This window comes from Cebus imitator, unplaced genomic scaffold (genome assembly GCF_001604975.1).
Source record: "Cebus imitator isolate Cc_AM_T3 unplaced genomic scaffold, Cebus_imitator-1.0 Scaffold325, whole genome shotgun sequence".
Taxonomy (NCBI): Eukaryota; Metazoa; Chordata; class Mammalia; order Primates; family Cebidae; genus Cebus; species Cebus imitator.
In genome coordinates, this window is record NW_016107640.1 from 1,158,423 (window position 1) to 1,186,339 (window position 27,917).

The 27,917-nt window shown below is 36.1% G+C and overlaps 1 protein-coding gene and 1 long non-coding RNA gene across 10 annotated transcripts in view; both read left to right on the top strand.

The window, feature by feature from the left end:
- FAM214A (family with sequence similarity 214 member A) overlaps nucleotides 1–27,917 on the top strand; it is a 95,782-nt gene that overhangs the window by 11,697 nt on the left and 56,168 nt on the right. Inside the window, exon 1 of one of the 9 annotated variants that reach the window (XR_005196346.1) lies at nucleotides 12,577–14,901. The exons of 7 other annotated variants lie outside the window; for them this stretch is intronic. Coding sequence is in view for 1 of the 2 variants with exons in the window: in XM_037729950.1 (XP_037585878.1) it covers nucleotides 14,865–14,901 (37 nt within the window). In the remaining variant the exon portion in view is untranslated. Of the gene's footprint in view, nucleotides 1–12,576; nucleotides 14,902–27,917 lie in introns of those variants that run through there. One more of the 9 variants, XM_037729950.1, reaches the window with a different exon arrangement.
- On the top strand, nucleotides 2,682–6,058 carry LOC119467742. The gene is made up of 2 exons (XR_005196348.1): nucleotides 2,682–2,721; nucleotides 2,882–6,058. It is a non-coding gene; the product is annotated as an uncharacterized LOC119467742 (long non-coding RNA).

A 27,917-nucleotide genomic window follows, 5' to 3' on the forward strand; every position in this document is an offset into this window, starting at 1 on the left:
AGAGAAAGGTACATATTGTTGAAATTCCAGATTTTTTTCCATTAATAACACATTAAAGAATTACATTTTTAAACCTAGTCTCAGACTGGCTAACCTCATTTCTTAGTAATTGCCAAAGTTCCCTGCAGTCTAGCCATATTGGTCTTGTTATTCTTCAGTCACTATAAGCACATTTGACACCTTGGAGTCTTTATATTTGACATCTTCTCTTAGAATATAAGTCTCATGGGTCTTTTTTTTTTTTTCAGTCTTGGCTTTCTGCCATCAAAGAAGCCTTCTCAGATCACCCTTCAAAGAGTACAGCTAATTTATTCTCCCTTTACTCTGCATTACTCTTCTTCAAAGTTCTTACACTGCTTAACCTGATGTTCTGTGTTTATTTCATTTTTTGCTTCTCTCCCCAATAGGAATATAAGCTTCATGAGGGCAGGAAAGGGTCTTAGTGGCACTTGTTCACTGTTACATTTCCCTGTACACAGACAGGTGCCTGGTATTTAGTGGCTCTTCAATCAGTGTTTACTGAATGAACAGTTGTACACATTTTAATGTCTTTGTGGTGTAGCATAAAACTTATTACTTGACAACTTTATGCGTTCTCTTTTCTGTGATTTGTTAGTTTAGTAACCCTAAGATCTAATTCTCTAGTTGCAGTTTTTTGCTTCTAAATGGGAATGTTTATGCCCAGTTCACAAGGTTATTGTGGAATCAAATGAGATGATATACATAAACTCCCTATATACAAGATAGAGTGCTATGTAAATATAAGTAGCTCTTCATTGTATAAGCATTTATGTTTACATATCAGCTATTGTGTGAGGTTCTGGAAATGTACAGATGAATAAGTCATCAGGATATTGTGTGTGAGTCTCGGGGCAACTAGAAAAATTCTGGACTCCTCTGGAAATGTCTCTTGCTGGTGTAGTGTTTGTGGTTTGAGGAATCATGGCCTCAGATATATTGGTTCCCTAAACTAGGACATTAACATCCTTTAAATCCTATGAAATAGTAGGGAATTTTCCTTTTATCCTCTTAAAAATGACAAAGAAGTACAAAATTTAGATAAGCAAAAGAGAGGGAGAAAATACTCAATAGTAATTCTCCTATTCTTTGATTAGAGAGTTCATATTTTGGGGGGGGTGTGTGTATGTGCATCCTTCTAGTCTATAAATGTATGTACATACTAATATGTAGTTATATTAAACCATATGTACTATTTAGCAAAGCAATTTTTTTACCTAATATAATTTATATATTTTTGTGTCATTAAATATTCTTCCATTATGGTATCTTTTATGGTTGCATACCTAACTTTTTTTTTTTTGAAACGGAGTTTTGCTCTTGTTGTCCAGGCTGGAGTGCAATGGTGTGATATTGGCTCACTGCAACCTCCACCTCCTAGGTTCAAGCGATGCTCCTGCCTCAGCCTCCCAAGTAGCTGGGATTACAGGCATGCACCACCACACCCGGACAATTTTTTGTATATTTAGGAGAGGCACGGTTTTTCCACATTGGTCAGGCTGGTCTCAAACTCCTGATCTCAGGTGATCCACCCACCTCAGCTTCCCAAAGTGCTGAGATTACAGGCATGGGCCTCCACGCCCAGCCATATAGCTAAGTTTTGCATGCTTATGTCATTTAGCCAATTTATACTTCATGATGTTTTAATTAAATGTGGTAAAAGATACATAACATAAAATTTATCACCCTAACCATTTTCATGTGTACAGTCTTTTTGTTGGATAATTTAAGTTCCAAGTTTTGGCTAATATAAACAGCACTGTAATGAATATTCCTGTAACTTAAATCCTAGTATATTTCCTTATTTTTTCCAGAAGAAGTTCTAAAAGTAGAATTACTTGATCAAAATATGTACAAACATTTTTTTTTTATTGTAAAATCACATATTTTGATTGAAAAAAAAAAGTGCCGATTTTTGGTCTTACCAACAGTATATGAGAATAAAAATAGTTTTTCCCCTACCTGACACTCTTGTTAGCTTTAATATACAGGCAGAACTCACACAAGTGAGTTTCTAAATTTGATTCACATTCTTGTAGATATTCTTGAAAGAAAATGATTACTGTCTGATTTGTACAAATAGTAGACATGTTTTCATTTCTCCAACATTATACACCCAACCTAAATTCTAACTGAAGTCTTCAGTCTCCCCTCACTCCCATAATTTCAACTTTTATTTTAGATACACAGGGCACACATGCAGGTTCATTACATGAGTGTATTTTGTGATGCTTGGGTTTTAGGATACAGATGATCCCATCGCCCAGGTGGTGAGCATAGTACCACAGGTATTTTTTCAGTCTACACTTGCTGAACTTGATGTTCCCAGGTGGTGAGCATAGTACCACAGGTATTTTTTCAGTATGCACCTGCTTAACTCTCTCCATTCCCCTTGTAGTCCCCAGTGTCTATTGTTCCCACTTTTATGTCCATACATACTCAGTGTTTACTTTCACTTTCACCTTGGAACATGCAGTATTTGGTTTTCTGTTCCAATAGTTTTTTCTTTTGGTCAATTTCTAGCTGATATTCCTCTCCCTTCCCCCCTCCCCTCCATCAAAATAGGGTTTCACTCTATTGCCCAAGCTGGAGTGCAGTGGCATGATCAAAGGTCACTACAGCCTTGAACTCCTGGGCTCCAGTACTCCTTCTGTCTCAGCCTCCCAAGCAGCTAGGACTACAGGCGCACACCACCTTGCCCAGGTAACTTTTAAATTTTTGTAGAGGCGGGTCTGCTATATTGCCCAAGTCTGGAACTCCTGTCCTTGAGCAGTCCTCCCACCTCAGTGTCCCCAAGTGCTGAGATGACAGGCGTGAGCCACAATGCCTGCACTCTAGATGGTATTCTTGATTTGACTTTCAGGAATTATTGTGTGGCAGCCAGTGCAGTGGAAAGAACATGGGTTTTGAGCTGGACAACTCATTGTTCAGACATCAACATTATTACTTACTAGGTGGGTGAGTTGAGTAAAGTTAAACTGTCTATGTCTTAATTGCCTGGAAATCTGTAAAAATGGGAATAGCAATTCTTTTCTCAAAGGTTTCTGCAAGGATTGAAAGAAACAGTACATGTTAGCATCCATCTCAATGCCTGGGCACAAGGTGGGCACCAGCTTTCTATGAAAACAAGCTGCCATCCTGAGGATTCAGGGCCAGTATCCTCTAAATCTACTTATTCAAACTAAGATTCTGGAACTGTAATTATAATGAAGTTTACTAATGGTAGTACTTACACCATTAAGTGTAAGTACTAGAAAATCTATGGGGGATAATGTCTAAAGTCTTTAGGGCTGTGTAATTATATGAGAATTTGCTGTCATGACAGTTGTGCTCAACTGCAGATTCTGTCAGTCCATGGTTTCCTACTTTAGCAAGGACTGAGGACAAGGCAGAGTGGTCTTCTGTGAAGTTAAACTCTGGAATCAATTTCCTTTGTTGATTGAACAGTGTTTCAGCTTACTCTGATTTTGGATAAGGGAAACATGCCTACTCTAGATGGATAGAATTCAGATTTGCTCTGGAGTGAATTTGGATGCCATCATTTTATGTAGCTTTGTATATCTATTTGAACCATAATATTCCACAAATTATAAAATACCTCAGTAAGGAAAATTTTGATTACCAAGGTGGGAGGATTGCTTGAGCCCAGGAGTTTGAGACCAGCACGTATAACATAGGGCGACCCCCATCTCTACAAAAAAAACTATAAAAAAAAAATTAACTGGGCTTAGTAGTGCACACCTATAGTCCCAGCTCTTGGAATGCTGAGATGGGAGGATCACTTGAGCTGAGAATTTGAAACTGTAGTGGGCTATGGTAATGTCATTGCACTCTAGCATGGGCGACAGAGTGGAACCTTGTCTCAAAAAAAGTTTTGATTAAATAGTTAAATTCATGTAATACATGTCATCTTAATATGTACAACTCTTATTTTTAATTTATCTCCCAACAATTAGGTAATCTGAAAAAATTGATGGTTTGTGCACATGATCATTGGGCTAATTTTTTTTCTTTTCATTCAGTAGTATTTATTGATGAGCTATTCTGTGGTATGACCTCTGAGATGTATATTGTATTCTCTTTACTATAGAAAATATAATTCAAGAAAGAAGATAACTATAATGCAGGACATTTGAGAACTGAATTAATGGTAAAAGTAATGTTTATTATCAAAGGTTATAGCAAATGATTAATTCTAGCTGGATAAATTAATTTAGGTCTGGGACTGTCTTGGCAGAGACATCAGCTGAGTTGATCCTTCAAAAACTGCATGACATGGATAGACAAAAAATTTACGGAGATTGGGGCAAGGAAGGGAATGGAAGGAAGGACATTCTAATCAGAGGGAATGACTTAAGATGTGAAGATAGAATTCCAATGTTTAACAGATGGCAGACAGACTAATGTGAATGGGAAGGGTTTCTTTGGAATAAGGAGAGATTACAGTTTTGAATGTCAAGCTATAAGGAGCTTGAGCCTCATTCATTTGCTAGTATCTGACAGTCTTAAAATCAGTTTTTAGCTCTCAAAATTACATTATGGCTTGCTGTTATAAAAATTACTCAACATGCCTCTACTGTTAGCTAATTTTTTTCCCTTTGCCACCATTCTTTGTTTATAATGTATGAAGGATTTGTGTTTTGTTTTACAAAAAATATTGGAAATGTTAACATGGCACAGAATACTAACAATACTATGTCTATTGTTTTATAAAACTCTGTCAGAGTGGTAAGCTGCACTAGTTACTTTTAAATAGCTGTGTGTTATAAGAAATGGAAGAAAAATACATAGTAAAACTGGAGATTCCATCTCTGATTCCTGATCATTGCTGGTAGAAACTTAACTTCTATGGGACTAGAGACTTTCATACCATTCAGCTTCATATAAGATCTGAGAATGAAGTCCCCATGATACTGATAAGCTTTCCTAGTTGTGTTAAAAAGAGTAGGGATGTATCTCCTTCTCTCCCCAGACAGACACTTTTACACTAACACTTTAAAAAAAAATTGTGGTCGTGTAAGAGTGAGGTTTGTTCAGTATATTGTGGTAGAAAGAGCACTGAGAACCAATCTCAGTTTCTTAGTCTTAGTTTGCCACCATCTGTGTGAATAATCACCAACCTCTTTGACCACCAGTTGCCTCATCTGATAAGAGATTAGATTTGATAAATTTGGAGGTTCCTTCTAGGTCTAAGATTCCATCATTCATTACTCCTTTTTTTAATTTTTTTGTCTGGCTCTTAAGATATCTGCTGGCGTAACTCCTTCCTTAAATATTGTTTCTCTGAGCATGTGTGTCTTTCTTAACTTGATATACTAGCTATTCAGAAATTGAGGTAAAGAATACCTATGCCTTTGAGTAATTATTGTGTTGATTGAAGGCTGATTCTGCAGGCACACTTCTATGGTCCAGGAGGCTGTAGCCTAATCCTGGCCTGTACCTTTTGTTGTAGCTTATGGTGTGGAATTCACGTATTTACCAGTGTATTGTAAGTGCCTAACAACAGCAACAAAATTCAGGTTACATAGTGGTACATATTAAATTCCATTTTATAAAGTTCAAGATGTGAAAATACTTTTGTTATTCTGAAATTACTCCCAAAATCACTCTGTCTCTAGAAACCACAGTTGGAAAGATCCTTGGAGAATGTGAGTTTCTTTCATTTTTACAGTTGAGAAAACATAAGACCCGAAGAAAAGTATACTGTCCAACTGAAAAAGTAAAACTCAAATTTCCTGCTAGTTGCTTATTTTCTGTATTTTGTATTTACCCTAGCAGAGCACAATTGCCTCTAGGTTTTGACACCAGAAATGAAATAATGATCATCTGGCTTTTATCAGAGAACTGGAAAGAAACAGGCTAGGTGATTATATTTTGACATTGTTCTCAAAGTAATAAATACAGACTCTCAGAAGTAAGTCAACTAGTAATAAGTAGATTCAAAGTGAATTTTACATTTCATCCTTGAAACTAGGAAGCTAAGAAGAGATAAATATAAAGAAATAAATTAGAGATAATTGTCAAAAAAGTTAAAAATCAGGAAATAGTATAAACTAATTTTTTAGAAATATAGAAGACAATATTTTTATCTTTAGTTTAAATATGTAAAAAAATGAGGCCGGGCGCAGTGGCTCACGCCTGTAATCCTAGCACTTTGGGAGGCCGAGATGGGTGGATCACCTGAAGTCAGGAGTTCAAGACCAGCCTGGCCATCATGGTGAAACCCCATCTTAAAAAAAAAATAAAAGTAAATAAAAATAAAAATGAGGCTGGTGATAGTACCTTCTAAAAAGGGCTATTGTAATGATTAAGTGAGGTAATGCATATGAGGTGCTTAGAAAATAGTATTTGATTCTGAATATGCAATAAATTTGCCTGTTGTTGTTGTTAATAAATTAGCATCTCTTCAATAAGTAAGATAAACACATTCCAAGTGAGCTAAAGGAAATACACAAAGGCTAAGAGAGTGACTGAGAGCAAGGAGAAGTCCTCTTTGGTTAGAATGGTTAGGTTAAGGCCCCTGAGAAAATGAGCAGAGGATGAGAAGGTACCAGCTGTGTAAGGGGGAAGAACATTCCAGGCCAAAGGGGTAATATGTGCAAAGGTCCTGAATTTAGAAAGAGGCTGTGATGCTTTAGGAACTGAAAGAAGGCCAGGAACTATATGATAGTTTGTTCTTCCCTCATTTCTTCATTTTATACTGTCTACTTCACTAGAATGGTTGTTCTTCAAGGGCAATGATGACATCTGACTTCTTCCCAGCTGTTTTCTTCACACCTGTCACAGGTTGGCCCAGAATTAGTATTTATTAGATGCTTGATAAAAAATTAAGTGCTTATTGCTTGCTTAACAACTACTAGAGTGCGTTATGGTTAAGGATTTTTCTTTCTTTCTTCTCTCTTCATACAAGAATAAACTAAGATGCCATAAGTTGCATATGGTAACTTTTTAATTAAAAAAAAGTCATTTGAAGAAATGGACATACATGTGTAAAGTATTCCAATAAGTTCTAAAATATCATAATTTTATATTTGGGCTTATATCAGTGAGTTTCATAAAATACAAAAGTCATGCTTAAAAAATTTTAAATATTTAGCTGTTTTATATCTCTAACTGTACCGTTAAGTTCAAACTACTTTGATAGGATGGGTTAAATGCTATGTAGGTTGGTCCTGGTTTATTCCTGTTGTCCCTGTGTCCAATCCTATTTCATAATGGTCTCCTTTCACTCTAAATGTGTTACTACTGTTTGGATCATGAATTTTCCTTTTTTATTTTTTGATATATATATTTTTCTTTTTAGAGACAAGGTCTTGCTACGTTGGCCAAGATGGTTTTGAACTCCTGGCCTCAAGCAAACCTCCCTTTCAGTGGACAGTGAATTTTATGATAACCCTAATAGTCGTTTTACTATTCTGCTAGTGCACTCAAATCTTGTCTTTCATTAACTGGTATTTCATTCTGTACTTAGCTTAAATATAGATTAAATAGCTGATTTGCCCCAGCTGTGTTTGGTAGGATATTGCATCTAATATTTTATAATTTACATGGGCCCTTGTATGAAATCAAGGGATTGACAACATGGGATGCTTGTTTTAATTTAGTACAAAACACTTATATTTTGTTTTAGAAATGCTCTATTTCTAAAATGTTTCTACCAAATGCCCATATTTTGACAAAATGTTTTTTTTCAAAGTCATGTGAATTCTTAAGAATGTTTCTTTCTGCAATAAATAGTTGTGATTATATAGTCATACTGGTTAAATGTGACAACTTTTTCAGAATTTACTGTTAGAAATAGTAAAACCTTAGACATTTGGACCATTCTCCCTCTCCTTCACTGAAACAAGTATATTCACATTTCAGTGTGCCTGGCACATATGTGCTGGAAGTACTGTAATGAGCAAGAACATGGCTTCTGCCCTCAGAAACTTGTAGTTTTAAAAAAAGAAAGTCTTTTCTTCCTGGGACAACAGGTGAATCAGAAACTGAGGTTACCCTATGATGTTTTAGAAAAGATGGGGGCTGTTGGGGGTAGGGGAGCTAGCCCAGAGGAAGAAGAGAGTATCAGATGGCCTGTACAGACTTACAGAAATTGTACACTCTACTCTCCCTTTCTTTTTGGTTTTTTGAGCAGGTTCTCTCTCTGTTGCCCTGGCTGGAGTACAGTGGCATGATCATGGCTCGCTGTAGCCTTGAATTCCTGGGCTCAAGCAATCCTCCTGCCTCAATTCCTGAGAAGCTGGGACTACAGCGTGCGTGCATGCGTGCGTGCGTGTGTGCGTGCATCTGTGTGTCGTGTGTGTGTGTGTGTGTAGACGAGATATCACTCTGTTGCCTAGGCTTGTCTTAAATTCCTGTCCTCAAGCGATCCTCCTGTCTTAACCTCCTAAAGTCCCGAAATTACAAGCATGAGCCACTGTGCCTGGCCTCCACTATCCCCATCTATTTGTGGTGGTCTCAAATATTTTGAGTTTGAATGGGAGGGGGGCATGTATATTTGACGGCTTGCTTTGTTTTTGTGAATGAAAATAAAAATTTATTCCCAGTAAGTGCAAGCTTTAAGTGAAGCATTCAATTTATGAGGTCTTACTGATATTTCCTCTCTAGGCACTGCAGTTAAATTCTTCCTGGTCAAAAATGGTAAAAACTACTGAGGTATTCAAATGATAAGTACTTCATGAACTGAGATGACATTGGAAATGGAGCGCTCTGATAGAAAGGTTGACCCTGGCATTTATATAAGGAAAAAGACAACTTTTGTCTCTCTCTACATAGAAAGCTGTATTCAGTAGTTACAGGATTTGTACATTGTGAATCCTGAGGGATCTCTAAACATCTGTGTCTTTAGAAGTAGTGTCACCTCTAGTAAAAGAGGGCCTGTAGAATTGAGTGGTGGCAGTCTGTGATGTATGTGAATTTTGCCTGCAAGTCTCTAATGACTGTTTTCTCCAACTCTATTTAGTAAAATTATACTTAATTTCAGTTGTTAATATGTGCTTCCAAAGTAAAGTCCGTACTTGTTGAATATGATATGGTAAAAACCAAATACTTATTTGGAGACACTGGAGGGGATGGTAGTAATTGAGAGACAGTGTCAGATGGAGCAATGGCTTTACAATTTTTTTGACTGCAATCCACAGTCAGACATTTCACATTGCTGCCCCATGACCACATCCCTGTCGACCCCCACCCAAAAGCAAGTTATTTATCAATATTGCTATAAGCAACGATGACTACTTTATTTTCTTTTTCCTACTTTATTTAAAAAGAAAATGATAGTCTCAACCCCTTACTTTAATGTTACAGCACATTAATTCTACAGATTGTCTTAGCACTTAGAACTAAAAGTGTTCAAGATTTGATTTTGTTACCTTCTCTGTGTAAGCTTAAAGTTACTGACTTTTCTGAGTTTCCATTTTATTGGTTAAAACTGGGATAATAATAGTATTTTACACCATGTTATAACTTGGTTAGAATGACATAACCTGAGTGAAGTGATTGTTCCAGGCACTTATTAACCACACAGTCAATGGGTATGTTCTCTCCGAAGTTTGTTAGCCTAGGGAATTGGGAGGATGCCGCTGATGATAATGGTGACACTTATTCAGAGGAAAACAAATTCCGTTTAGACATGCTAGAGTTTAGTCATATCACTTGGAAGCAAACCAATGTAAAATAGTTTCAAATAAGCAAATTTTTTAAAAATGTTAAATGCAAACCAAACAGTATTAAAGCTTTGGAGATTTAATGATTGAGTCTTCTTAAAGCTGCAGAAGATTGACTAAATACACATCCAACTGTTTCACTCTACCAGATTTCTGTTAACATTCTCCAGAATTTAAACTGCAGAATCAGTCATTTATATGACTGTTTGTCTCTATTAGCAGAGATATGGCATGTATCAGAGATAGGTAGTTATGGGAAAATAATACAGGACTTGGAATTAAACCTAGAGTAGATGATTCTTACAAAGTAACCCACCAACTACCTTAATTTCTATGATTCGGTTTCTTCATCTACAAAATATTATTTCACAAAATAGCAGTTATCAATGGGACAAGTAAATGTGGGATCCCTGGAAAAATGTTTAGTGAAATGTTATTTTATCATAATAAAAAATATATGATTGGTTTTCAGTTTAAGATTGAATCAAGCATAGCATTCTTTGTAATAGCAGGAGATCAATAACATCCTAGAATAAAAGAAGTATGGATAAGGAATCCATTGTGCCTTTGCACACATTTTATGTAATAATGATGGTATTCATTTACAAAGTATATAGGATATTAAAACCAAATTCTTAATACCTGATCTTGGTTCTTTTGAAGTCTGACTAATGTGTGTGCAAGATATTATTAGACGAAGTGTTTGTCCAGTAGCTTAGCTTATAAATAACCCCTGTTCTAGCTCATTTTAAACAATGTAGTATGAATGATGCCAAAAAAACAGGCTAGAACATTTTCTTCTTTCAAGATCTTAGATTTTGTAAACAAGGCTCTGCTCCTGGAACGAATCTAGGTCATCATAACCCAAAATTTTTTTTAAGATGAGAGCTCCAATTAAGTCTCTTAGGTATTTCTTAGTATTTTAATTTTAAGAATGTGTTTAACTCTTAAAACAGTATATTTGCATTGCTTTTTGGCCATTTGGTTTGTTTGTACCTTGTTATTATGAATGCAAGTCCGTGGATAATCATTGCAGCAAATATGATTGCTAGGAATCTCCTGTAAGTAGAAGTCAATATAATGTATGACTTAATTTATCCCTGAACTGACATCACATTTCGTTAATAAAAACTGATTTAATTAGATCATCAACTTCTCTATCCACAACTGTTAATAATGTTAAATTTTAACTATTGTTCAATCTTCATTACAAATTATTCAGCTGTTAAATGTGTTGTTAGATGTGACATTATTTAAGAAACTTTTAAAAAATCACCATCTTTGGTCAAGATTTGTGTCATTCCCATTGTTATTAATACAGTATATGACTAATGTATGCTAATGTAGTGCCATTATTTGTGTGTGTGTGTGTGTGTGTGTGTGTGTGTATGCAGACATATGGTCACATCTGTAGACCTGGTGTCTGCAAAGGGAAAGAGGAAACTTAAAATTCAGAGCCAAGTGCTGATCTAGGTGGTTTATAGTGCTTAGAGAAATTCTTATTCCCACTTTACAAATAAAGAAATAGATTCAGACAGGTTAAATAATTTGGTAACATATCCTGTAAGTGGAAAGAGCTTGAATTTGTGGCTTTCCTCCATTATGTCTTGCTGCTTTAAGGGGTCTTTCCAATAATGAGGTTGGATTTTCTAAAACATGTTTAAACTGCTACATCTGAACATTTTCCTCTATCCTTCAAAGATTATTAGGAATAGAAGTATCCATTGCTACTTTCAAAATAATTTTATCCCAACCTGTTTGATCCTTACAACATACCAACATTGCAGACAAAGAATGAAGAGTTTCAAAGAAGTGCTTAAGATCAGAGGTAGGATTTGGGCCAGAACCCACATCTGTGGTCCCTGATTCAGTGTTTTTTGCCAGTTCCTTTCACTTTCTCTGCATTAGGTGATCTGTGATCATGAAGTAGTAAAGTTTTACAGATTGAACCTTTTATTTCATCTTTGTGATCACACTACAGCTACAACTGGGCTGTTTAGCAGTCAAATCCTATTTTTCTGTGTTATAAGCAGTGTATTAATGGCAATTTTGAGGTATAATGAAGATGATCTGAAATAGTTATTTGAAATGTTTCCATTTTATATTTGGAATATATAGTTTTAAAAACTTTCGTAAAAGATCTACTATTGTATTTGTTTCCTTACAGGAGCATAGTACGTTTTCTGAACTGGTCCATTTAGAGAACATACTTTTTTTTTTTTTTTTTAGACGGAGTTTCGCTCTTGTTGCTCAGGCTGGAGTGCAGTGGCGCGATCTCGGCTCACCGCAACCTCCGCCTCCTGGGTTCAGGCAATTCTCCTGCCTCAGCCTCCTGAGTAGCTGGGATTACAGGCATGCGCCACCATGCCCAGCTGATTTTTTGTATTTTTAGTAGAGACGGGGTTTCACTATGTTGACCAGGATGGTCTCGATCTCTTGACCTCGTGATCCACCTGCCTGGGCCTTCCAAAGTGCTGGGATTACAGGCGTGAGCCGCCGCGCCCAGCCTAGAGAACATACTTAACCATGCTAGGTGGGTTCCGGTGGGGAAAGGAGGCTTGTCCTGGTTGGGGATTGAGAATTGAGAATCTGGGACTAGCACTTGTGTAGAATTTCATGTTATTCAGATTCTTAGTTTGTAGCCTTGAGATTTACAAAGTAGGTAATGTGCCATCATTTTATAGCGTACCCATTATTTAATTTTGTGTACCAGGATGAGCAAATTGGGGAAAAGCAAGATTTTTTTCAAAAATATATGAAGTGCTGTTCTGAAATTTATTGGAAAACTAGTAGCATAGAGGGGAGCATTTCACTAAATAAAATTCTGCCTCACTTGAATTTAAGTTTTTAAGATGGCACATCTACTTGGAGTGTCTTTTACCATTTATAATTGCATGTTGTGACTAAATACATTTCATGTTTTTTCTATAAGTTCTTTTTGTATGACATCAGTCAATAGTTTTATATTACAGATATATGCTATCACTGGCCTTTAATTTTAAAGTTTAAGGATTATAACTGAAAGGAAATATTCCAAAACAACCTTGGGACTGTATATTATAGGAGATAGGAAAAGGTTAATTTTGTAATATAAATGTATTAATCCAAAAAAAATTTTTAATTTGATTTCTTTAACTTCTAGTTGCGACTTGTGAATTTTAGATCTAACTTCCTTATTAGAACAATGAAGATGGTCAAATAAGATGTTCTACTTGTGCTAGTCACCTCCCACAATTGTGAAATCAAATCAAATACTGTATAAGATATAAATCAGGCCTGGTGCTAGGTAAACAATAAAGTAGACATAGTACCTACCTTTAAAGCAGTTACAGTATGATATAGGAGACTGTCATTAAACCAGTCATTTGTAAACAGCCTACATTCTATGAGCTAATTATTAAGTAAAAGGTACATTGACTAGTCTTGTTACTAGTCTTGGATTAGGAAGTTGTACAGATGAGGAAACTGAAGCTCATAGTGGTTTAATAATCTTATACGTGGTCTCACTGTTGGTAAATGTTAGATTCATGTTTTGAACACAGGTTGGCCTACCTCCAAAATCCTTGCTCTCTCTACCATGCCATTCTTTCTCTGAGATACCTGCCTCAGGCATACTGTGTTTCCAAACTCGAATTGTTATTTCTCAGGGGGCTTAGCAGTTCTCCCTCTGGCTAAATGTGGAGCCAGTGATCAGATTCTTTTTTTAAAGTAACGAGATTTCTATAAAGCAATAAACCTCTTCTAGGTTTTATTTCTTGTGTACTATAGAACTCCAGGAATCCTAGAAGCTTCTTCAGGGGTAGGAATCTTGTAGGTTCTGGGACTGATAGGAAATTGCGTGCTATCTGTGGCTTCTCACTTAAAAATAGCCTCATAGTGCTCATGGGGCATTTTAGTAATTCCAACATTTCCATCAGCCTCTACTCCCTAACCCCAAGACACTCAAGATAAAGCTCGTAATAAACAGCTTGCTTCCACTGCAGCCTCAGCCTACTCCCACAAACCTTTCCTGCATAGAAATCCTAGAGCCACCACTGATAATGCATTTTATAGGAAGAAAGCAAATGAAGAGTTCCATTGCTTTGAAAGTTTGAAAACCTTTAAAAGTTTGAAAACCATCATCCTAGTTGATGGGACATTCAGGGGAAATATTTCTAAAATGAGAAAATTTTCTAATTCATTATGTCTCTTCATCCCCTACTACCTTCATTGACTCTCCCAAACAACTTTGTAAGCTGGGCAGGGATTTTTGCTATTCAAGTTTGTGGAGACAGTATGAACTGATAAACTGAAGCCCAGTACTTGCAACCTGAAAAAAGTCTAAATGTCATTGTTCTATATATCAAAAGACAATCTATTGTAAATACCTAGTTAAATCTTGTATTGTCAGAGATTCCTAAGGAACTGATAATTTTTCCTTTCTGAATCTTTTTCTAGTTAATCTGGTAACCTGTTTTCCTTAGCCCTCTTAAAAGGCACTGTATGCATTTGAGAAGAGACCATTTCAGGACCTGTCTCATTTTGAATATGTAACAGGTTGTGCTTTTCTAGGAATTAAAGTTAGTTGTAAAATACTTTATAGTTCTAGGTATATGAAGGTTGATGCTTTATTCTGATTGTTGTAAATTTTTGTATTTACACATTTTTCAGAGGGTTTCACTCGGTAGAACCTGATTTAATTCAAATGTGAAGTATTTGATTCCCTCCACAACCCTTCTTTGTCTTCGGTTTTAGGTGAATCACTAACCGAAATAAATTTTTGTCTTACAAATTCCTCTCTGTTTTAAAAGCAGCTAAAGAGAGGCATTTCAGGGGCTTACACTAGAATGCTTTGCCATTATCAGTCTACTATTCTTTCCTTTCTAGTTGCCTAAACACAGCTGAGTTCGTAAGAGGAGCAAAGAAAACATGACAGTGCTGCCAAGTAGACAGGAAGCTGTAGTGGACCTAGCGAGCAGTGGAGGTTGAGCACACCCTCCGTCCAATCAGCTGTGAGTGCTGTTGCTATGTGCGCTCTTACTCTGCTGCCTTTGTGAAAAACCTTACACGGAGGGAAGCGAAATCAGCACCCAACGCTGAACATTTGTTTTAACTGCTGCAGACATCTGGATCCCTCAGTTACTGACAGTATAGCTATTGATAGCCAGGAGGCAACTTCTTTTATACAAGGATTCCAGTATGGTTTTCAGTGGAAACAAAGGGCTTCACAGAGAAGGTGTGTAGTGAAGTGTTTTTAACGGCTTTATTTTTAAGCTTCCAATTTTCTGTAGCTGTTTACCAGTTGGTTGTGGTGCTTGCTTTGCATGGATTTTTAATAAATAGGTCTAGGAAAACTAGCTCACTTTGAAAACCATTGAACTTAGAGAATTTTCTTTAGCTTCATATATCCTGCTTTCTTTGAACAGCAGTACTGAAAAGATTATTAAAATGCTGAACTGAACAATGAGTAGGAAGAAAAGAAACCAAATACAATGTGCTCACTTTAATGGGGAAAAATGTGATAGAAATGATGAGAATACAGGGAAGAGAATGTGCATTAGCCAGAAGCATTAACTGTTTGTGGGGGCAGGAGGTATTTTTTAAATTAAAGCTGTTAAGACAGATGTGTTTTAAATAAGCTACATATTTTTAATTGAATTTATTGTTTCTGAATTTGACAAAGATTGTCAGAATTTAGCTAAGTGAAATTTTTGACATAGTGTAAGGAATTGGTGTGCTAAAATGTTTTTATAAAGCATTTCTGAAAATGCTACCTCCAATTGTGGAATCTCTTAATTATTTAATTGATAGACTAGTTCTGTGCAGTTCAGTTAGAGTCATAATTCACTGCAAAGTCACTGTAGTGTTCTATTAAACATCCATATAGAAAACTGAAGAATAATAAAGGATTTTGAAGACAACATACAAGGTTAAGCTAGTGTTTTAAAATTTAAGTAGGCCTCCTAAATGTAATAATTGCATATCTGACTTAGTTTATACTTCAAATATAGTCAGATCTTATTAAACTACACTAATACAATGTATGTGGTAATTGAACAGAATATAGGTTATCATTTGTTTATATAGGAAATGGAAAAATTAGTCTGTCCAACAGATTATAGGAAAGTTTTAAAATGTTTTAGATAAACGAAAGGTCTTTTTGTATCTTTCTCAAATACTGTGAAATTAAAGTTTACATATGTGATTTAGCTAATGATTGTTTTAATTAAAGCAAAGCAGACTAATTAGCATATTGCCCATTTTATGAACAATCCGTGTTGAGCTAATAACCAGTTTTTCTTTTGCTTTTTTGTTGTACATGGCTAAGTGACTTTTAATTTACTCAGCGATTTATGTCTGATGAGTAAAGTTAGTATAAGGTCAGAGTTAATATTAGGGCTTTGTGATCTCTGCAAACTATATAGTTTGGAATAGAATGAGTTTTGTTGTTCTTTTCAAAAAGTACCTGTCATTAGAAAGTCTTAACAATCAATGTTAGCATTTCTGGTAAGGAGAGAAATTTATTTTCTTGAAAATAACTCAAAATATATCTTATGCTTTTGTGCCCGTTGCTGATCCTTTTAAAAAATACTGTGTATATAACATTTGTATTAAAAAGATTTCTAATAATAGGTGAAAATTTACAAAATAGTCTTTAAAGATTAAAAAAGTGTTTTACATAGACCTACATGTGGCTGAACTTTAAAAGACTGGCATTTCTTAGATTTTCAGGTGTGTAAGGTGTAGCCAAAAACTTGTATTTGATAGAAGTTATAAAAATTACAGCAAAATAAAGCGATATTATTTGGATTTGGTGGCCTCCACAATATAAAGCATTCACATCAAGAAGAGCAGCTGTGTGCATAAGGAGAAGGGGTATGAGAGAGAGTTTAGAGTGAGAGGCAGACATAGGCAGAGAGGACTCAAGTTTGTTAAATTACGACTCTAACCACCTGAAGGTCAGTCGAGCAATTTTCATTTTTTGAGCTGTCACTCTCATGGATTACTAACTTTATTTTCTAGTTATAGAACCATAAAAACCAGTTTTGCTTCAGTTGGTTTGCTACCCATTTTGTGTTGGTTTGTTTCATAAAACCTAAGAGAATCTGTAAGAGAAAGGTTATTTCTCATCAATATTCTGCAAAAGATGGGGGAACATGAAATTGTAAGAAAGTTGAATGTACTGCTGTGTCACACAGAGGCTTTGCCATTGTGTTTAGAAGGAATATTATTGGCAGAATTCCAGGCATTATTCCTGAGCTTAGCACCTAAAATTGTTTTATATACTGAAGGTAATTGAGGTTTATCATCTGATCAATTATAATAATATTGCTAGCATATTTCAATTTTTTGGATTTGTCTATTTCACAATATAATTTTTATTGTCTTTGTGTCAAATCTTTAAATTGGCTATTATGCTTATGGAAAAATACTTTAGTTCTCAAAAACAGTGATTTCTTTTTTGTCTTTGCCTCTTTATAAGGAATAGCAAATTCCTTATAAGGTGCTAGTATTTACTAGATGCAGTGATTCCTACAATTGGTTTAAGGTAAAACTGATTGTTTATTTTGAAAATAATTTATAAATATGTAAGTTATATAAAGCAGTAATATATAAATGCTGTTTTGGTTTACAGTTTTTAAAAATATCTGTAACTTAAAAACTCAGATTAGAAAAAGGTAACAATCTGAGTTTTTCTTTTTCTCTAAGTGTTCTGTGAAAATCTTTTTTAAAATTGTTTCTACTTCAGGTATTATCACAAAAGTTTGATTTCTGTATGTATGCCTTAAGTGTTGTATGACACAAAGATTTCCTTGAGTCTTCCTTGCAGAGATGTCATTATTTGTTCATAGTCTGAATCGAAGAAGTACTTGCTTTTCATAGTCAGCATGGCAAGATGGTTAGGTCTTGACAACTTTTTGTCCGGCATTTTCACGTATCGACAGTGTTTTTGCATAAACTATATTGCTTTTGCAAGTATGGAGTAATTTTTTTTTTTTTTTTTGAGGCAGAGTCTCGCTCTGTCGCCAGGCTGGAGTGCAGTGGCACGATCTCAGCTCACTGCAACCTCTGCCTCCCGGGTTCAAGTGATTCTCCTGCCTCAGCCTCCCAAGTAGCTGGGACTGCAGGTGCACGGCACCACAGCTGGCTAATTTTTGTATTTTCAGTAGAGATGGGGTTTCACCATGTTGGTCAGGATGGTCTTGATCTCCTGACCTCCTGATCCACCTGCCTCAGCGTCCCAAAGTGCTGGGATTACAGGCGTGAGCCACCGTGCCTGGACTATAGTAATTTTTTTTAATCTTCAGATGTTATAGTATCAAAAAATCAAAGATCTAAGTTTTTAAAATACAGTTGTTTGCAGTATTACTTGACTCTATTATATAATCCTTTGTGGTGAGGCTGTTATAAAAGTGACATGATGAGGACTATTAACTGGGAAGCTAGAAATATCTTTCTGTTCTTTTCTTCACTGGATTCCTCAGTTTTACTCATTCAAAGACTTCTGGACATCATAGGACTTGAAGAGAAGGTTTATAATAAGCCCAGGGACAGTAAAATTATCAATTTCAGGAAGTAGTCAAGATAGGGTATAAGAAATAATCAGTCCCTAAGGCGGCTCATAGACGGTTGGGCCTCAGAGTTTACTAAAAGCTTCTTGTCATCTGTCATGTGAGAGGGATACTACACCAATAAGTTATATATGTTTCCGTTCTTTAATATTGCTAAATATTTACCATTAAAATTTAAGTTGGTTTCTGTTTTCTTGATATTTTGAAGGTGTTTTTCTTTTTCTTGAGGTTCATATTTTGGGTGGTGGATACAAAAACAAAGTTGGAAGGGATCAGTTCTGTCATTCAGTAGTACAGTAGGAAATGATAGTTGATAATTATCATGTATTTCAAAATACCTAGACGAGAAGAATTGAAATGTGCCCAGCACAAAGAAAATATAAATGTTTGAGGTGATGGATATTCCAATTACCCTGATTTGATCATTATATATCATATACATGTGTTAAAATATCACATGTACCCCCAAAAATACATACAACTATGGTGTATCAATAAATAAAAAAGAAAAACAATTTTGGGTGGATTGATTGTATGATTTTTTATTTTGCTGTGTAATATTGGGCATAGTTTCACCCTCTGGTCCTTAGTATCTCCCTCAGTAACATGAGATGTTAAGTTGATTGTGGGATTTAAATGAAAGAATGTGCAAAACTACTTAGATTTGTTATTAGTTATTATAATGAAATGTGAGATGTTATAAAAACTTTCCTCTTCTTTAAAATTATTCTATATTTAAAAATGTGAATATGTTGAGTTTTCTTAGTATTTTGAGAATTTTAAATATAGTTTTTTTAGACCTTCCCCTAAGATAAACTTCTAGGTTCTCAGTTTCCTGAGATACGTCATTAACTGGAAAGCCATGGATATACAGGGATTGGGTTAGAAAGAGAAGACAGGGCTCGTGGGGAAGTAAATGACTAAATCTCTGAAGAAAGGTAATAATAGTCAATAGTGTAAGGAAAGCATGAGTAAAATGAAAAGAGACATAGAGAAGGCAGAATAAATATTCTGTTTGATTGTAGTGTTTTGATAACATACAGTTTAATTATTGTAGCGTTATTTTATTTCTGTTGTGTGTGTATGTACACTCATGTGCTAACACCCCCAAACTTACCACACACCTCTGACCCCCACATTGGTGATTTATTTACTGGGAAGTAACTTGTTTCTGACTTTTCATTTGAATTCCTCAGCTAAAACTAAGCTAAAGATGACATTGTAGTAGCCTTCCATTTAATGACAAGGGACAAGCCAGCTGCCTGGAAGCCAGAAATTAAATATCATCACAGATATGAGTGTTATTGTCTCAAAATATTAAAATTTCAGACTAAAAATGTAGTGGTGTTTTGAAAACTCAAACGTCAAAGCTGAAATCCTCTTTTGTCATTTTCATAATTGTACAAAATGTCAGCTTCTTTTAACTGACCACAGTATTTCCATTGCTTTGAGCTGACATATGTTATTTTGGGAGTGAGGTTTAATCTGGGTTCTATTTTTCATATTTTCATCAAGGGTAAAATTTTTGTGATTTTTTTACATAAACTTATTTAGCCCTCCAATTTGCTGAAGGTGCAGGTTAGCTTACTGAGAGAGAACACACAAATGTAAAACAAAGTGAAAAGTATTTTCCAAGTATACTTCGTTTTATTACCATCACTGAATCCAGTAGTGTTAACCAATTAGCTTCTGCATTGGGCCCAGAAACTACTTGGATTTGACAAAAGGGGAGGGGAATCCTTTTAGAAAGAGGTATCCTAATTTTAACTCACGACATTGCATTGGTGTATATGTTTTTGGGTAATACATACTTACCTTAAATTGCTTCTCAAAAATATCCATGTACAAAAAGAATGACTGCTCTATGTCAGCATCTTCTACTGACCCTTTTGAGAATCTGGTGAATGCTACCAACCCCCTTGCTGGGGGAAACATGTATGTGTTTATGTACACATAATGTGGAAAATACTGAAGAGGATCATACATTACCTTAGGTTAATAAATTTTGCTAAGCATAATTTGTTTATAGTCAGAGTATAAAAGCATTAATGCTTAAAAATTGAGGCTTAAAACAGCTGAGTGCAACTTTCAGAATGATGTACATAAGCCAAGTGTCACATGGTGGGTTTTTTGTTGTTTTTTTGTTTGTTTGTTTCAGGGGATATGGTCAAATGTTCCCAAATGTATTCCATATATTAGTACCTTTGTAGTAGATGGGCTTGCCCTGGACAGTACCCAGTATTCCTTTGCAAACTCCTGTATTCTAGATGGGCTTCTGATAGAAAACGTAGCACAAAAGGACCAGCCTGGAATGCAGTGTTCAGGTCTTGAGAACCTACATGCCACATCTCTTGAGTTGTAGGCTGAGATTAGAGAAGATCTAATAATGCCTCCTTTGGACTTAGGCTGCCACCTGGAATCTCTTTCAGTGATCATTCTGCACAAGAAATGACAGATCCACTGCTATGAATATCACCCAGTTCTATCTCTGTTCAAGAGAATCAAACAGAGCTGATCTTACTGTGTGTGCTCAAGTTTCTCACCTCTTAATTAAAAAAACCTCTGTCTTCTGTCCATTTTTTATTTCTGCAGGAGTTTTAGATTTCACACATACACACATTCAGTGGGAAATATGATGTTGAGAGTACCTAGACATAGGGGTCATTCGTATGGTGGGGGGAAGGAGGTTGAAATGACACAGTGTATTTTGGGGGTACCAGCCTATGTTATAACCATTTTCCCATCAGGTAAAAATTAAGACTAAACTAGGTTAAGTTTAAGGATAATTTTGGAAAGTTATGTGCCATTTATCTAGGATTAATGAAGCTGTAAAAAAAAAAAAACAGCACTGGAATAGTGGGTTGTTGCCTTTTTAACACAGAACATTATTATGAGAGTATAAGTAAATCTAGAGTTTGGTTTTGAGAGAGGAGTTTGTTTCCTTCTGTTACAATGTTTTCTCAGATCTTTGTCTGAGTTCTTTCTGTATGGGGTGTGGAGTGATAACACCATGTAATCAGGAATATTCCCACAAAGGATAGTGAAAAGGACAATGTTTTCTACTTGAGAGTCTTCAGTCCCTGAAACTATGATGGATTCTGTCTGATGGTTTACACAGAGCACAGAGAAATGAAATTAAATAAGGTTAGTGCAAGTAAGACAGAAATGAATTGAGGAAACCAGTAAGTTTCCTCGATAATACTGACTAGTTCTTTTATTAAAAGATATACATATATATATTTTATAAATATGTATTTATATAATATATATATAATATAAATATATAAATAATACTTATATATTATATATATATATATATATATATTTTTTTTTTTTTTTTTAGAGTCTTGCTCTGTTGCCCAGGCTGGAGTGCAGTGGATCGATCTTGGCTCACTGCAACCTCCGCCTCCTGGGTTCTGGGTTCAAGCAATTTTCCTGCCTCAGCCTCCCAAGTAGCTGGGACTACAGACACCCGCACACACCCTGCTAATTTTTGTACTTTTAGTAGAGACAGGGTTTCACCATATAGGCCAGGTTGGTCTCGAATTCCTGACCTTGTGATCCACCCACCTCGGCCTCCCAAAGTGCTGGGATTATAGGCATGAGCCACAGCACCCAATTCTGACTAGTTTTATTTCACACATTTTAAATATCATACCCACTGGGAGCTCTGTCTGATGTCCAAAATTGAGTTCCCTCCTAAATATTCCCATATCACCTTGATCTAGTTCTATTTCATTTATCTTTTTTAAAAAATTACTTATTTTTTTGAGATGGAGTCTTGCTCTGTTGCCCATGCTGTAGTGCAGTGGCATAGCATGATCTTGGCTCACTTCAACTTCCGCCTCCCAGGTTCAAGCAGTCCTACCACCTCAGCCTCCCAAGTAGCTGGGATTAGCTAAGCTAATGTTCCACCATGCCTAGCTAATTTTTATATTTTCAATAGAGACAGGGTTTCACCATATTTGCCAGGCTGGTCTCAAACTCCTGACCTCCTTGGCGTCCGAGAGTCCTGGGATTACAGGCATGAGCCACTGTGCCTGACCTCATTTATCATATCACCATGAATTAGGCTTATCTGTGTTTTCTCCATATGACTGTCCCCTACTAGAAGGTAGTGACAATAGCTTGTCCTCCCATTGCTTCTGGAGAAGAGCTGAATTTCACTGACAGGTTTTAACACATAAATATTGAATACTTCTTTTTTTTTTCTCACTCTTCCAGCCTTTCAAGTTACTTCGAATTCAGTTTTCTTTATATAGCTTTGAGTTGCCCTCGGTGCTCACATAAGCATTCAGTAGGTTGCTGTGATCAATCTAATAATCTTTTAAATGACTGTGAGGCCTAGAAACTCTAGTAATCAATACAGAAATCAGAACTCAAAGTGTTCTCTCCTTTTATTTTTTATTTTTCACAATTTTTGCCCTTGAGGTGGAGATTTAGTGATTGCCTAATGTAGTTTCATTATTTTAAAACAAACGTTTCCTTATCTCATTTAAGAGAATTAGTTGATAAGATAGAAAAAAAATTGGTAATTAAAATATGAAATCCAAGAGAAGAATAAACTGATAGTTATCTGGGAAGGGTAACAATTAGCTTTCATCACTTTAACCAGAAATAAGCTGAAACTGAGAAGAAAACAAGATACTACAAAACATTAAACATCCATTTGAGTGCCTGCCTCTTAATGTCAAGCACTATGCTAAGCAATAGTAAGAGAGTTGGTCTTATTCTGATAAAGCCGAAATAATGACTTAATTTTATTTGTGCTAAATTCTAAGAAGGAAAAGTATAAAGTGTCATAGGCTCTTCTCTTAACGATAAAAAGCCATGAAAGAGGTTAATGGGATTAGATGAGATGGGTGTAATGAAGAATTATGTGTGTAAGCTGAAACAGATCATCCGATTGTTTTTTACCCCAAATTTTTAATCTGTAGAATCTGATGAAGAGGTAAAGTTAAATTTTTCCTCCATAAGAATAGAAATTATGTTAGAAAATGTAGGCCAGGTGCAGTGACTCATGCCTGTAATCCCACCACTTTGGGAGGCTGAGGTTGGAGGATTGCTTGAGGCCAGGAGTTCGAAACCAGCCTGGCAACATAGCAAGACCATCTCTCCAAAAATTTAAATTAAAAAAAAAAAAAAAAAAAAAAAAGCCTTTCACAAGAGCAACAAATATCTTTATTTTGAATAAACTTAACAGATGTATTCAGGAACTTTATAAAGATTTTAAAACTCTACCAAAGAATATTTTTGAAGACTTTCATAAATGGTGAGATTTAAACCTTTAAAATGCAGTTTTTAAAAAGTTAGTTCCACAAAAAAGTTAGTTCAAGGCCAGGTACTGTGGCTTACACCTGTAACTCCAACACTTTGTGAGGCTGAGGCAGGAGGATCACTTGTGCCCGGGAGTTCAAGACCAGTCTGGGCAACATAGTGAGATGCTGTCTCTACAAAAAAAAAAGAAATAACCAGGTGTGGTGGTGCATGCCTGTAGTCCCAGCTACTCAGGATGCTGAGGCGGAAGGATCCCTTGAATACAGGAGTTCAAGGCTACAGTGAGCTATGATCGTGCCACTGTACTCCAGCCTGGGCTACAGGGCAAGATGCTGTCTCAGTTACAAAAAAAAAAAAAAGCAAAAAGTTCAAGTGTTTTTTGAGTCACTAGCTATAATTTTTGGGAAGCACTGTTAAATCTGAAGATTGGAAAAGTAGAAAGTATGTTAATAAAGTTGGAGTACTCTTCTAATGTGCTAATTATGAATCACTTTCTGACCACAGAGTTCTTCCATGGTGTGACTTTATAAGGCCCACCATGAGGGGGAGTTCTGGAAACAGGAGGAATTCTAGTGATACAAAGGGTTGAGGCATCTTGAGGTGCCCCTGGGAGAGAATGAGTTTGGCACCTGTGATGGGAGCATAAAAGGGAGTGATGGAAGGTGAGGTTAAGAAAGGTAGATACAGACTGTGTGTGGAGGCTCACACCAGTAATCCCATCAGTTTGGGAGGCCAAGGCGGGAAGATTGTTTGAGCTCAGAAGTTTGAGGTTACAGTGAGCTATGACTGAACTGTAGCCTGTGTGACAGAGTAAGACCTTGTCTCAAAAAAATAAATAGGATCTTTTTTCATCCATTTCTTATTATTCCCCTTTATGCATCCAGTGCTCTGGCCTCTCTGTGAATGTGAGGAGTCAGATATGGGAGGTTGTTGAAATAGCAGTCAGACTTTACCATTGATGGCTTATTGGGAATAAGAGACAGGGAGGAGGCATAAGTGATTCTAAGATTTCAAGTCACAAAAAGCAAAACAGCTGTGGTTAGAACAAGTTTTGTTCTCTGACCAACACCCCCATGATTATTATTAGTTAGTGACAAGCTAGATGTAACAGGGCTAGTCTGTGCTTGTGAACAAACTGATACTAACAATAAACGGGATTGTAGTATTTTGTAACGTCAAATTTTGGCTTAAGTAAAATTAGGTAATTGGAATTGGAAGGGCACATCTCGTTTCACATGCCTTCATTTTACATGTAAGTTTGCTGAGGCTCACAGCATTTGATTTTTCCCAAGGTGTCCGAGGCCTTGGGAAAAGGGCCTATTGTATTACAAAGATAAAATTAGAATCCAGGTCCTCTGGCTTCTAGTACAGCAGTTTTCATACTTTTGCAAGTTGCTTAGCATTGTTTTCATTTGATTTTTCTTTTATTGAGAGATCTCCAAATTTCAGGATATTTACAACTATGAATACTGACCTTAGCTATCAAAATCTGGGGGAAAGATCTAAGTTAAATACGGAATTTAAGCAGATTGGCAAATTTATCTTCTCAGCAGATGATTTTGGAATAACTCAAAATAAATAAGTGCTTGATCATAATAGCTGAGCTTAGTTGACTGCAGTTCTCACTGTGTGGGAATTGGTTGAACTAAAACCAGTTTAGTCTGGCTCTGGCTCTGGAAATAATCTATACTTGGCTGCCTGAAGTTAATGATAATGATCACAGAGTTATCCAATAAAACATTAATTAAAACATTACTTTAGTGTTAAATCCCGCTACTTGATTGTTATCTTTATCAAAGGATACTGCCTTTGGCAGAGTTACTATTTCAAAGAGGAAACAGAGCAATATGAAACTTATTTTGTGGGAAAAAAAATCAGAAAAAGTATTGTTTCTGTTCTTACCAACCTTATAGCAAGATGATATCTTTACAACTGCCATTTACAATTTAATTTTCTATCCCAAATGATTGATCTTCCTATATTTGCACAGAGGGCAATGAATGAATCCGCTCAAGGGCGGCATTGCCTGCCTCCTTCAAATGGTTGAATGACTGAAGGAACTGGTGGGTATTCTTTCTTGATGTGATTACATCATCTCGTTTTCTTTTTGGAAAGCTATCATTCTGATACACTTCTAGTCCATTGCCCCCTTTTTTAGAATTGACAGTTTTCTATTTTTGTGGAACATGGTCTCTACCCTCCCCATCATTGCTCCTTCAAATGACAGATAACCTGGGCTGATCAAGATGGGAGCAGTGGAAAGGAGGAGAAGGATCCCATAGCACTGTAGGTGGGCTCTTGGTTACTACTCACACAGAGTGAAGTCAAACAACTTTCAGCTCAGTGCCTTTTGGTGGCCTTTCTCATAAAATATCCAGTGTTAATTCATCCTGTTTTTTATTATATATGTTTACCTTAACCAATGTTTATTAAACATACATTTTGATGGAAGTATTTTTACTTTGATTAATGTACAAACCGTTTGACTAGAAATAAGTAAGCATAAATTATGAATGCAGTTCTTACACATCTGTACCTATAACTATCTCTTTTACTTTTTCTTCAAATAAGAGGTTTGTGGTAAATAGTTTTATTCTCGAAGACTGGATATCTTTTCAAAAGAAGCATAAAAGGGCTGCAGTAAACATGGGAGTACAGATATCCCTTTGACATACTGATTTCATTTCCTTTGAATATATATTCAATAATGGTACGCTGGATCATATGGTAGTTCTAGTTTTAATTTTTTGAAGAATCTTCATAGTGTTTTCCATATAAATGCAGTGTATAAATGCATTGAAACATCACATTGTTACCCCATAAATATGTATAATTATGTGTCAGTTATAAATAAAAATTTAAAAGAAGCTGAAAATCATTCAAATAGTTGCCCCACTTTGTTTTCAGGTCTAGTTGTATGTTTTACATTTAAGTCAAAATCTGATAAAACTGATAATTTTAAGATAATCATGTTTCGTTTATTTTTAAATGTACATAGTCTACATGCTAAATCTCTGATGTAAGATTGCTGCTTTTTTTTTTTTTTTTTTTTTTTGAGGTGGAATCTCGGTCTGTCACCCTGGTCTGAGTGCAGTGCACAATCTTGGCAATCTCCACAACCTCCGCCTCCGGGGTTCAAGTGATTCTTGTGCTTTGACCTTCTGAGTAGCTGGGATTACAGGCACCCACGAGCATGCACAGCTAATTTCTTGTATTTTTAGTAGAGACGGATTTCACCATGTTGGCCAGGCTGGTCTTGAATTCCTGATCCACCCGCCTTGTCCTCCCAAAGTGCTGGGATTACAGTTATGAGCCACCTCATCTGACCAACACTGTAGTTTAATTGGAAGCTTTTTTGTTAGTAAAAGATCAATATGTCTTAAAATTGACATTTTAGATTTGATTAGTTAACAATAGTAATTGTATATGAATGACTGTTAAGTATACGATGGGCCTATTCTTGGAAGTACAGTATGATGGTTAATATGTGGGCTTTGGGCAAGTACTTAACTTTTACTGTATTCTTAGTATTTTGTGAAGATTAAATAAGAAAAAATATTCATCAGCCAGTTGCGATGGCTCACATATGTAATCCTAGTACTTTGGGAGGCTGAGGCAGGAGGATCACGAGATCAGGAGTTCAAGACCAGCCTGGCCAACATGGCGAAACCCCATCTCTACTAAAAATACAAAAAAAAAAAAAAATTAGCCAGGTGTGGTGGCAGGTGTTTGTAATCCCAGCTACATGGGAGCCTGAGGCAGGAGACTCACTTGAACCTGGAAGGGGGAGGTTGCAATGAGCCAAGGTCATGCCATTGCACTCCAACCTGGGCTACAAGAGTAAGACTGTCTCAAAAAAAAAAAAAGAAATTCTTACAGAGTCTGGCACATATTCAGAGCCTAAGAAGTGTTAGCCATTATTATAACATTGTAACAGTGTTAAAACTGTACAATTGATCCACAGTCACAAACCAGAAAGCAGTTACCAGCAGTCTTTTCTTCGATGTGAATGAAATAATTCAACTTTTTTTCAGCTGTTTTCTATAGATAAGACCTTTTACAAACAGAAATCTGACTGACACTAAATTGCCATTTCCTGGGCTGTTGTATTAATAGAATGCTAAAAGCCATCATCGTACCGTGTATAATACTAGTCATTAGAGACTCTTATTCTGGCATATCTCTAAAATACAGGGCGCGGTGGCTCAAGCCTGTAATCCCAGCACTTTGGGAGGCCGAGGCGGGTGGATCACAAGGTCAAGAGATCGAGACCATCCTGGTCAATATGGTGAAACCCCGTCTCTACTAAAAATACAAAAAATTAGCTGGGCATGGTGGCGTGTGCCTGTAATCCCAGCTACTCAGGAGGCTGAGGCAGGAGAATTGCCTGAACCCAGGAGGC